This window comes from Dipodomys spectabilis, unplaced genomic scaffold (assembly GCF_019054845.1).
Source record: "Dipodomys spectabilis isolate Male_0828 unplaced genomic scaffold, ASM1905484v1 ptg000001l, whole genome shotgun sequence".
In the NCBI taxonomy this organism is placed as follows: Eukaryota; Metazoa; Chordata; class Mammalia; order Rodentia; family Heteromyidae; genus Dipodomys; species Dipodomys spectabilis.
The window spans coordinates 9,300,112-9,312,892 of record NW_024870678.1 but is presented as its reverse complement, the minus strand read 5'-3'; the positions used below and the strand labels follow the sequence as shown (position 1 = coordinate 9,312,892).

The following is a 12,781-nucleotide window of genomic DNA, read 5'->3' as shown; positions in this document are numbered from 1 at the left end:
ACAAATTGATTGCATCTTCTGCTAAGAACTCACTGCATTATAAAATAACCTAGAGCAACTCCTCATACCCTTTTAGACATTTTGTAGGCTGTTTACAAGTGTTTAATGGAAGTTTAAGTAACAATTAAAAAACCCAGAGCAAGCTGGGTGCTGGTGGCTCATGCCTGTAATCCTAGCTTCTCAGGAGGCTGAGATCTGAGGATCGTGGTTCAAAGCCAGCCCTGGCAGGAGAGACTGTGAGACTATCTCCAATAAACCACCAGAAAACCGGAAGTGGCACTGTAGCTCAAGTGGTAGAGCGCTCACCTTGAGCTGAAGAGCTGAGGGACAGCACCCAGGCCCAGAGTTCAAGCCTTACGACCAAAAAAACAAAACAAAACAAAACAAAAAAAAACCCAGAGAAGTGTCTGTAGTCAGTATAGTCTTGCTTGTTGAGCAGGTATCTTACAACAACTATTACAAGTGACCGAATGTAGTAATCCATGCCACTGGGTAGGATGTAGATACTAATGTTACAAAACCTGGAAAGAGAAAGATCTATTTTTCTGCTCTTATCTGCTAGTTTCAGCTTAGCTCTGTGTGGTTTATCAGGCCTTCCAATTCACCTCCACCAAGCACCTTGAAGAAATGCCAAGAGGAAGTCCTGTTCTCTTTTGTCATGGTTAGACCTCTAGGATGAGTAAGAAATGTGATGGAGAAGCCAGCTCTCCTGTAAAGGAGGGCTGTAGGTCCCTGCCTGTTTGTTCCTTTTTGTACTGGGGCTTGAACACAGGGACTTTGCCATCACTTGACTTTTTGCTCAAACGTAGTACTTTACCACTTGAGCCTCACCTCTTTATTTTTTAATGCTAGTCCTGGAGCTTAAACTCATGGCCGTGGGCTCTGTCTCTGAGTTTTTATCCCCCCTGAATCCTAGTGTTCTACCACTTGAGCCACAATTCAAATTCTGGGGCTGCCTTTAAACCACAATCTGCAAATCTCAGCCTCCTTAGTACCTAGGATTATTGCTATGAACCACCAGTACCCTCCTACTTCTGGATTCTTTTTTTCTGGTTTGAAGGCTAAGTATCTTGTGTATTTGTCTGCCTAGGCTGGCTCCAAACTGTCATCCTCTGATCTCAGCCTCCTGAGTAGCTAGGATTATAGGTGTGAGCCACTTGTGCTCTCCTTCCAAGTGTATCCTTATGTACTAAAGTTTTAATATTAAAATGCTGTAAGAAGTCCACTGAAAGGGCTGGGAAGATGGCTCAGTGGTAGAGCGCATGCCTTACTTGCATGAGGCCCTGGGTTCGATTCCTCAGCACCACATACACAAAAAAGAAAAAAGCCAGAAGTGGCGCTGTGGCTCAAGTGGTAGAGCGCTAGCCTTGAGCTGAAGAGCTGAGGGACAGCGCCCAGGCCCAGAGTTCAGGCCCCACAACCAGACCCCCCCAAAAAAAACCCCACTGAAAAACTAGATGGGAATAAAGCCCATTACAGAACAAATATTTTGATAAATGTCTCAGTTGATTCTCAGTCAGTATCCTTTGGAAGAGGAAGACAGATTAACATGATCTTCAGGAATCAAGTGTCACATAATTAGCTGAAGATTTCTCACCTCTTTTGTGGCAGATCCAGGTCTAGAATGAACACTTGCCTCTACCCCCTGGCCTGTTCTCTGTACCAGCTGTCCTCTTATTGAGGATTGTTACTGAACCAGGCCCATCTTCACCAACTGGCCCAGTAGGCTGAGCCTTAAAAGCAAAGCATTTTGCAAGAGAAATGATTTAATTCACAAAGTAGCTAAGCATGAGAGGCACTTAAATCTGCCTCTCCAAAGAGCTTACAAGGACTTATGGTAAGGAAAACTAAGGTGGGTCTGAAGTGTGGGGAAATGTGACTGGATGCAATTTAAGGAAATAATCGCTGCTCTGGGCATGTGTAAACAATATCGTTCTTCATAGAACACATCTTCAAAAGAAGATGGTAGCATTAATGTGATCTGAGGGTGGAGGTTTTGACCCTCTTGACATTAAAATATGCCCATCAGATAGTTTTCCAGGTCCAGGTAAGGACAGCCCCTGGCTTCATCTAGTTTGAGCCAGGTTTTTTCTGCCGTCCCCTCTCCCCCCCCTGCCCCTCACACACACACCTCCTGTAGTCATTACCTAGGTGACCAGGCATTAGAGGTGTTACCTATTATAAAGCCAGAAGGCATGTACCAGGTTTTCTCTGAGTTTCAAAAGAGAGAATGTGCTAGGAAGAGAGACTCTTTAACAGAGAAAAAAATGCCTTAATTTCATTACTGAGACAGGAATGACCCTCTCAGTCCCCGGCACACGGAGCTGCAGTGAAAGACAGGGCACTCTGACTTAACATAGTTTATTACACTTGGTATCAACATGAAACCATGTAAACTCCATGAAGTAAACAGTCTTCTGCAATAACCAACAGTCTGCTATGACCTGCCAGCACCCTCAATGCTTTCACATATATACATTTCACAGGAAGTGAGAACCACACAAATAGGGTTAAAACACATTTTCTGGGCAATGATTTTTTTGGTCCTTATTTTCTATTAAAAAATGCAAGATATACTTTCCTCTTTGGCAAAAGAGGTAAATCCCCACAGTTAATTCACAAAGTATACTCAGATAAAATATAAAATACAGCGTAAGGTACAGCTGAGGTCTGGGCTACTCGAATATTGTAGAAAAATACTTAGGAGAAAAATGTTTTTCATAAACTCAGTTCATGTTAGTAAAAAAGCTCTATTTAGTCTTGAACTCGGTCACTGTCATAAGAACACATTTCAAATGATTTTCCAGGAGACTAGAAAGTTCCTAATACATTCCACTTCTGAGAAAAATGAACTGTAGACTTTTGACCTCAGCATATTTGTGTGTGTGCATGTCTATGTGTCTGTGCTGGTACTGGGGCTTGATCTCAGAATCTGGATGATGTCCCTGAGCTTTTTTTTTTTTGCTCAAGTCTTGAGCTCTTATCGCCTGAGCCACAGTTCCATTTCCAGCTTTTCTGGTGATGAATTGGAGATAAGAGTCTCATAGACTTTTCTGCCCAGGCTGCCTTTGAACGGATCCTAAGTCTCAGCCTTTTGAGCACCTGGTTCTCAGCCGTGTTTTTATTCTTGGGCACAGAAAACCAGAGATGGTAACTCCACAACAATTGCTGTGTCGCCTTCATTACAAGTAGCTGAATAAGCCTCAGCATTTGGCTTGGAGTTCTAGAAGGAAGGCTCAGCACATGAAAGCTGTACAACATTTGCTAGGCCCGAATCCCTTGCAGGGCACAGATGCTCAGCTCCTGGGCCACAGCAAGTGGCATCTAAGCAAAGGCAGAGGCCGGTTTGCTTTTAATTCCCAATTGCTAAAACACTACCTCAGTGTGCTTTCACTACTTCAAGTAATTTCATTTCTTCCAGGGAAGAATGTTAAAAAATGCTGTGAAGTGTTAGTTATCAAAGGAAAGGAAAGGCAGGCACAACAATAGGAAGATTGAGTTTTAAGACAGACCTGACACAGTATCAGATAAACACATTGAAAAACAAGACTACTACTACAGCTTTACGCAACAGCGGCATTTCCCACGTAAATCTGCGCAGAACTACAATCTGACAAAGTGAACTTAAGTTACTTTAATTCTGTTTAAATACAGCTCTGTACAGATTGCACATTTTACACTCAAGGAGCTCAGTATCACAGAAAAATGAAAATGCCATGTGACAAATGTCCATTTTTGTTTGTTTCTAGCCTTACACAAACCAGCGGGCTCTCACCCCAAGGGTCAGAACAAAAACCACTGGTGTAAACAGCGTGGGAGCGCTGTCTCCTGGATCCTTACCGAGTCACAGTGCCCATGGCACATGGACACACTAATCAGTGACAAGCCTCTGGCTTGGCGCGGCACCAGGCAGGCGCCGTGCACATCGTGTTCACAGGAGAGCCGTCATGGCGGTCTGGTGGAGGGGCGTGAGGCAGTTTCTGGGGGATGAATAACCATCGTTCAACTCAGGATGCACCTGTGGCTTTGGAGAGGCGGGGTCTCTGTTTTCAACAGCCAAGAAGCTGCTGGTTTGGGGCTTGTCGTAGTCCCCGTCTGCGGGCTTGGGGCCGGGTGGCATCTGATAGTCCCCGCCCTGCGCCCCCGCGGCCGGGCAGAAGCCACCGGAGGACAGAGAGTGTTTGTGGACAGGCCGGGGCCCGGGGACGCGGTAGCCGCTGCCGGAGGACGCGGAGAAGGAATGCGCCCGCAGCACGTGGCGCTCCACGATGGGCGTGGCGTACTCGGGCTCCGCCTGCGCCAGCGGCAGCGCGTACTCGTGCTGCCCCGCGCCGCCGGCGCCGGCGCGCTGAGGACAGTCGTAGTGGCCGCCGTCCTCCGCGCTCACCCCGCTCTCCCCCTTGGTGTCCGTGTCCATGGGCCGGAAAGTGGAGCCCTTTCTCGTGACTGTGCCCGTGCCAATCATGAGAGGCTGCTGGTAATCTGAAACCAAAAGAGAGTAAAGAGGAGCATCCTTTGCGCGCCAGCCCTAGGCCAGCCCCAACCAACCCAGGGCGGCTGAGCCGGCTGATGGCCCGCTGGGGGTGCTGGTGTGGGCGCCACTCAACTCCCCACAGTGCCTGCTGGCCCGGGGGAATGAAAGAACACGTCCTGGGGCTTCGGGGAAGAAGTCTCAGAGGGCCAGAAGAACCCAGAGAAAGAAGGGAGAGAACTGCTAAGTTGCGTCCTTGGAGGAGGCCTCAAAGTAGCCTTTGAAGTGCTGCATTTGGGAAATGGAGGTGAAAGGATGTAGGGCAATCAGGAAACAGAGGATGCTGGTTGTATGTTGTTAAAATAAAACAATGAAACCTCTTGAAATGAGGAAGAGGAATACAGGAGAGGGTAGATTGACTGAAATGCATTGGATGCATGCTTGGAAATGTCACCATGAAATGCTCGCTTGCATAACTAAGGCACATTGTTTAAAAAGAAAAAAAAAAGAGCAATCATGAAAATAGGTTGATGTGGCCAGAGACGGAGGGCCAACGGTTTAATGAAAATAAAGACCAAAGCAATAGGTCTGAGCCTAGCGATGATCAGAACAATGGAAGAGCTCATATTTATTGAACTCTGAATCTGTGCCAGCCATTATTCTAAGACTGTCAGAAATAGATTAAAAACTTTTTTTTTTTTTGGTACTGGAACTCAAACCCAGAGCCTTGCTTTCTTATTAGCTTTTTTTTTTTGGGGGGGGGGTTGGGGGGTCCGGTTGTGGGGCCTGAACTCGGTCTGGATGCTGTCCCTCAACTCTTCAGCTCAAGGCTAGTGCTCTACCACTTGAGCCACAGCACCACTTGCGGCTTTTTTCTTATGTGGTGCTGAGGAATCGAACCTAGGGCCTCATGCATGCAAGGCAAGTGCTCTACCACTGAGCCACCTTCCCAGCCCTTATTAGCTTTTTTTTTTTTTTTTTCTTTAATCAAGGCTGCAGCTCTACCACTTGAGCCACATCCCCACTTCCAGCTTTTTGCTTGCTACTTCAAGATAGGCGTTTCATATCATGTAACTGTAACCCTTCTCTATAGTATCTTTACAGTAAAAAAATATTTTAATAAAAAAGAGTCTCTTAGATTTGCCTACCTGCACTGACTTCAAACTGTGATCCATAGATCCCAGCCTTCTGAGTAGGTAGGATTATAAGTGTGAGCCACTGGGCCCCTGACTTGGTTAATAAAACTTCTCATGAAAATCCTGTAAGGTATCACTTACTTCCATGTTACCTATGGGAAACCAGGAGGGCATACTGGTAATAGATAATGGAGCTAGGATTTGAACCTGTTTCCAGTGTGTGTGTTAATCATTTGCTAGAAAGTATAGTTTGATTCTATAGAAAGGTAAGAGCGGTAAAGTCTGAGATAACTCTGGAGACAGACTGAAAAGGGAAAAAAATAGGAAAATCAGGAAGTGAAACTGGCAAAAACAATAGCTTCTCAGGGCCTCTGCAACCACTCAAACACGGGAGAGTTCCCTTGTCTACCTCCTTGGCCAGGCAGGGGGCAGTATTTAACTTTCTAGTCCCTCTTTCCCAGAGCTCTTATCAAAATCTTGGTAACGTATAAATGAAAGGTTTCTTGAGACAAGTAGTACTCAGGGCCATGCAAAGATTTATGAATGCCATTATGAGTCAGCATGTGTAACAGGCTCAGCTGAGTGAAGCCATTGAGGAATATCTCAGTGTCAGTTTATAACTGCGCAGAATGTACTTTACGGAAGGATTTTAGCCCTGTTTTCCTCCTGTCTCTCCTTCCCACAAGCAGCCTGTAGTCCCAAGATATAGCGCTTACCTTCCATATCACTGGTGATGAGATCTAACTTTTGTGGCATCTCCTTCTCATTGTCATAGCTGATGGTAAACTCCGATGACTGATGCCTGGCGAATGGATATTTAATCTGTTTCCAACAGTCTGGAATAAAAATAACAGGAAGCAAATCAGTATGTCATAAATATAATGCAGGCACTTCATGAATATTCCTCAATGGGTAATGATAAAGGCACAGCCACAACTCATTAGGTGCACGTGCGCATGCGGCGACCAATAACAAAATAACAAACGGTGCATCTAGTGTGTCTTCCACTGGCCTTTAAAAATGTATTTGCAAACCCATCAGGTCCCAGGGTTTTGTTCCATGAGCCATCTTCCATAAGCCACATTGACGTGGCACTCGTGACCCAGAAAGGACCCCACAGATGGGGTTTAAGTCAGCACCTTTAGGCCTCCAACTGTATTCCCTGGCAAAATCAGGAGAGGATCAAGCAGGAGCATACACAAATTTCAGGGAATCTTTAAGACACAGGTTGCCCAACTAATGAGTTAACAGTGGTCTAGAGAGATGTCTAAAGGTGGAAGCTCCCAGCCAAGCTCCAGTGGCTCACGCCTGTAATCCTAGCTACTCAGGAGGCTGAGATCTGGGGATTGCAGTTCAAAGCCAGCCCGGGCAGGAAACTCTGTGACACTCTTATCTCCAATAAACCACCAGAAAACTGTAAGTGGTGCTACGGCTCAAGTGGTAGAGCACTAGCCTTGAGCTGACGAGCTGAGGGACAGCCCAGGCCCAGAGTTCAAGCCCCATGACAGGCAAAAAAAAAAAAAAAAAAAAGCCCCCAGTACTGGACTACACTCATGTTTGTTTACTTATGTATTTGCACTGCTGGGTATCAAAAACAGGCCCTGGCACACCCTAAGCACATATTCTACCCCTGAGCTACATCCCCTGTTCTTGGACTCCATTCAGTTTACTGATGGAGGCTACTGTAACCTCTCCTTAATGAGAGTGTGGAGGCCTAACTCTTAGTAGCGCCTTCCCCCCCACCCCAAAAGCTAATAAACAAAGAAGCTGATGCTGAACATAAGTGAAATGACTGAAGATATTAAATTAAAATACAAAGCTGGGCACTGGTGGCTCATGCCTGTAATCCTAGCTACTCAGGAGGCTGAGATCTAAGGATCATGGTTCAAAGCCAGCCCAGGCAGGAAAGTCTCTGAGACTCTTATTTCCAAGTAACCAACAGAAAACCAGAAGTGGCGCTGTTGCTCAAGTGGTAGAGTGCTTGCCTTGAGCTGAAGAGCTCAGGGCGCGCCCAGGCCCAGAGTTCAAGCCCTGCAACAAAGGAAAAAAAAAGTGTGTGTGTGTGTGGGGGGGGGGGGGGGGGGAGGGGAGGGGAATTCTAGAAATAAACAATTCATGTTTTACAGTACATGCTATTTTGAGTAGCATGGTAAAATCTGGCACAGGCAGTCCTGCCTATACATGGTCAGCATACCCACTGGGTATATGCTACCCTCCCTTTGGTCAATTAGGGGCAGATTTCATGATCAGATCACAGTCAAGGTGTTGCATAAACCTTTACTAAAAACAGCCCAAATCATAAGACTAGTGACACTAGCAATTTCAATGAGATGATTACAACTGATGCTAATCAAGATTATTATAGTTGAAGATTTTTATATCTGTTCTAGCTCATTATTAATTTTTTTCAGTGCTTAGTACAGAAATTTCATTTTAACACCTATGTATATGTGCCTAGGGGGGTAAAACATTATGTGGGGTTCAGTATTATCCAGTTTCAAGTATCTGCTGGGAAGAATCTTGAACCCGTGCCCCACAGATGAAAGGGAAACTGCTGTGTAAGTGTGTGTCACTGAAAAACCCATCACGTTTCCACTGGTCCCCACTCCACCCTGGTCCTGGGGCTGGAATTCAGGGCCTAGGCTATGTCCCTGGGCCTCTCGGTTCTCAAGGCTAGCACTCTACCACTAGATCCACAGCACCACTTCTAGCTTTTTCTACTTATGTGGTACAAAGAATCAAACCCAGTGCTTGCATGCTAGGCAAGCACTCTACCACTGAGCTGCCTTCCCAGCCCTTTCACTTTTTTCCCCCCAGTACTGGAAATCAAACCCAAGGCTTTCCACATACTAGGTTTAGCACTTGGCCACTGAGCCTACTTGTGCTTTCCATCAGCAGATATTGTCTCTTACTTCCTGAAAGACAGAACAGAACTGCAGATGAAGTTTTTAACCAACCTGTTTTCTGAGCCTCAGCAGATATATATGGGTTTCCTTTCTTCTTCCTCCTATTAAGACAAAAAGTCCTAGTGAGTACTTACAAGCCAATTCATCTGCCTCTGTCTCCTTGCATAACATGAGAATCATAACTGTACTTACCTCATAAGACTGTTGTGAGGATTAGATGAGATTGTAGTTGCCATAAGCTTATTAGGTCAGGAACATATGGGTATATATATTATATATATTATATGTGTATGTATATAAATTTGTCTTATAATAAAGGTCACAAAATTCTCCTATCAAGAAGCAATGCATCATTACTCTATTTGCTCAATAATTCACACAACTAATAATATCCAGCAGCAGTTATTCACAGTCATGTTTCTCATTTCATCTCTATTTTCTATACTCCAAAACTGTAGGAGTCTTCTAAAATCATTTAACATAAATGCACTAAGCATGCTTTAGCTTTAACTGAGGCTTAAAAACTAGAGACTTTAGCTGGGTGCTGGTGGCTCGCACCTATAATCCTAGCTACTCAGGAGGCTGAGATCTGAGGATTGCGGTTCAAAGCCAGCCTGGGCAGGAAAGTTAGACTCTTATCTCCAATTAACCACCGAAAAACCAGAAGTGGTGCTGTGGCTCAAGTGGTAGAGTGCTTGCTCAAGAGCTGAAGCGCTCAGGGCCAGTGTCTAGGCCCAGAGTTCAAGCCCCACAAACAAAAAAAAAAAACCCCAAAAACTAGAGACTTTGTAACTTTCACTCACTCATGTTGGCAAATACTTCTTCATTCTACTTTATTAACATATACATATACAAGTTGTGAAGCTGTTCAAAATATACAAAAGAGGAAAACTTGAGAACAATTTTCTTTTTTTGTTTAAACCCATGTCCTATTCTTTGTTACGATGAATGTGGGGTTTGGGGTCTGGGAAAAAGATTCAGTCCTCATGATGCTTAAGTCCTTTATTTAGTACTTGAGGAAACTGAGGCTTGGGGAGGCAGAAGGACTGGGCTCCATGGTGACTGCATTGGAAGCCAGGCCTCCAGGCTTTCCTATCCAAGGTGGATGAAAGAGAAGAGAGACTATGTCTGTTCCTAGGTGTGGACTTCTGCAACAAGTGCTCATCTATAAGCCTTTAGTAAAAGCTTCTAAGTGACAAAAACTGCTTATAAGTGAACACTGGTTAATTTCTTCTATCACTGTTCCCTTTGTTTTAAAAATATCAATTTTCATTTTATCTGGAGAGAAGTCATCTGCTTTTCTACAAATGAATATTTGAAGAGTAAATGTGATTGGGTTTACAATTGCTTACATAATTAGAGAAGGAATTAAAAAATGTAAACTCACATACTTTCTATAGACAGCAAAGACGCCCATTCCAGCCAGAAGCAGGGCAACGAGGAGCACCAATGGGATGGCCACAGCTGTAACATTTAATCCTAGAGAAGGGGAGAGCCAGCATGTCATAACCTGAATGAGTAACAAGCAAAACTGAGGGCCCGAAACCAAACACAGATCTGAGAAGGCTTCCACCGTTTAATGCTCAAGGAAAATGAATACGTGCTAGGCATTTACTGATATTGACAAGCAAAAGAAGGGGATTCAGAATCCTGGCTAGGTTCAGGGAAATACAACTTCCTGTCTATCCTGTCCATCCTTTCCATGTCCTCTTCCTGTTTCCCCTTGGCGCCACAGAGACTAACATTTGTTTTCTCTGAACTTTTCTTTTTCTTTTTTGTCAGTTGTGGGGCTTGAATTCAGGGCCTGGGTGCTGTCCCTGAGCTCTTTTTGCTCAAGGCTAGTGCTGTACCATTTAAGCCAGAGTTCCACTTCCAATTCTTGAGGGGTTAATTGGAGATAAGAGTCTTACTGGGACTTTTCTGCCCAGGCTGGCTTTGAACTGCAATTCTCAGATCTCAGCCTTCAGAGTAGCTAGGATCACAAGTTTGAGCCACTGGTTTAAGTTCTCACTCAGCCAGGAATTATTTGGACAGATAAAAGATGAAGGCTCAGTGTGGAGTTCCTAGCTTGGTGACAGCTTTCAATTTCCCTCAAAGGTGGATGAATTTGGACTTGAGTCCACACAGAAGATTGGGGAGCTGTCAGGTTCTAATTACCAGAGTTTAGAAGCTGTGGTCTGGGGGGAAATGCAGCCTGAGGACTGCAGGAAGCACTGGCATTCCACTTGGCTTCACAAAACTCTGGGTTTTCCTACCGCCCTTTCATTTACAAAGATGTTACTCTAAGCTCCTGGCTTGCAGGAACTATGAAAAGTAAGTCCTTGATCTTCCACTTTTTGTTTTTGGTGATCCTTGGAAAGAAAATAAAGGAATGATCAAGAGTGGGTATGTGGGGCAGGCACTGGTGTCTCAAGCCTGTAATCCTAGCTACATAGGAACCTGAGAACTGAGGGTGGTGGTGGTGGTGGTGTTTGTGATTCAAAGCTAGCTCAGGCAAAAAAAAAAGTTTGAGACACTTAGCTTCAATTAACCAGCAAAAAGTTACAACTGGAGGTGTGGTTCAAGTGGTAGAGCACCAGCCATGAGCACAAAAGCTAAGCAAAAGGGAGGCCCTGAATATTGGCACACATACATACAAAACGGAAATATATAGTTCATGAACAGGAAGAAAGGAAATTTAGATGAATACAAATTTATATAAGTGACAAATGCCAGTAATGTTATTGAAGAGTGAAAAGTCTGGGGAAACTGACAAACTTAAATTATCTAACAGGAAGGGAATAGTTAAATAATGTTATATCTGGATTTTCAAACATGGTATAAAGATATTAACAGTTGCATTTTCAACTACCTAACAGCATTATAAAAGGCTTATCATACAACGCAAAGTGGACAATGTGTGCGATGGGATAGAATATAGTAGGTAAGATGCCACCATTTCTGTCTTGAACCCAGAATGATAAATACACCTGACTGGACACAGTGGAATATGGTGAGCATGTTTGGATGCTGAGCTATGGCTGAGTTGTGTTTCTTTATTTATATTTCTCTAATCTTTTCAAATTTTATAAACTTAATATGTAAAATATTTTCTATTCTGAGAAGAATATACTTTTAGTGTTCATTACTTGAACATTACTTGGATATATTACACACTTACATGTTTAAAAATCAAAAAGTATAAAAAGATATGGAGCGAAATGTCTTCCTTCCTTTTTTTCCCTCTCCTTCATAGGAACCGAGATTTTATTTCTTGACAGTCTTCTAAAGATATTGAAGTGAATATATAGGTTCATTCTTTCTTTTCCTCCTCTTGCAAAAATGTCTACATAGATGGTTCTGTGCTTATTTTTTAATTCCTAGTATATTAGAGGTATTTCTATACCAGTAACACATTTTTTGCAGCTGTAAAATATTCCATTGCATGGATCTATTAATTTATTTTCCACCAACTATTTTTCTAGTGTTAAAAGCACATACAAGTTTGCTGTCAATCTTTCTCGACTCAAGGCATTACATCATATAATTATAGTCAGATCACATGTAAGCATGTACAAATACCTCTCAACAACCCTCTTTATATGACAGAGAAAAATATATTTTGTTGGCGCTATTAAGAAGCACTGTGATGAATTAGATGGGTACCAGTTATACTTTTCTTATAAACTGTGAAACAGAAACTGGTCTATCTGTTGGCATTTCTCCCGAGGGGATGGGCTTTGTGATTGCCTCATCTTCTCTCTCTCGGTTGAAACACCAGTTTCTGAAACCATTTCACGGGGCACAGATGAATCATTCCCTGAGAGAGAAGGGATGTTGGAAAACCACATTAGTGATAATGATATGCAAAAGGAGATGACCAGAATTGAAGAGTTTGCTGACTCACTCACAGTACTGCCTTAAGTAATTCATTTTATATAAAAATACTTAGCTGGACCTGTTGCAACAATGAGAAGTACAAAATGTCATGTCAAAACCAGCTTTACAATGTCGGTGGGGGGGGGGGGTATGATTGGGTGGGGGGGAGGGGGGAGGCTGGGAAGGGAGGTGAAGGGTAAACAAAGGAGGAGGCTGCAATGCTTGGTAGGAAATGTATGCATTATCCTGCCCATGTAATTGTAACCCCTCTGTACAGTATGTTCTCAAATAAAATAAAATAAAATTTAAAAAAATAAAAAAAAATAAAAATACTTAGCTGATTTACCTCTGTTCTGATATCAAATCAAATGTTTAGTTACTAGTTTTTGTCATTAATACTTGTATTTTAA

General features: G+C 43.4%; 1 protein-coding gene across 1 annotated transcript in view; it reads right to left on the bottom strand.

Moving 5' to 3' along the window:
• Positions 1–3,611: 3,611 nt before the first annotated feature.
• Positions 3,612–12,781, bottom strand: part of Dcbld1 (discoidin, CUB and LCCL domain containing 1) — a 63,828-nt gene continuing 54,658 nt past the window's right edge. The window contains exons 10-13 of the mRNA XM_042694950.1: positions 9,905–9,992; positions 8,565–8,614; positions 6,324–6,443; positions 3,612–4,482 (exon numbers count right to left, since the gene is read on the bottom strand). Of these exons, the coding sequence (XP_042550884.1) occupies positions 3,932–4,482; positions 6,324–6,443; positions 8,565–8,614; positions 9,905–9,992 (809 nt within the window). The 3' untranslated portion in view covers positions 3,612–3,931. The remainder of the gene's footprint in view (positions 4,483–6,323; positions 6,444–8,564; positions 8,615–9,904; positions 9,993–12,781) is intronic.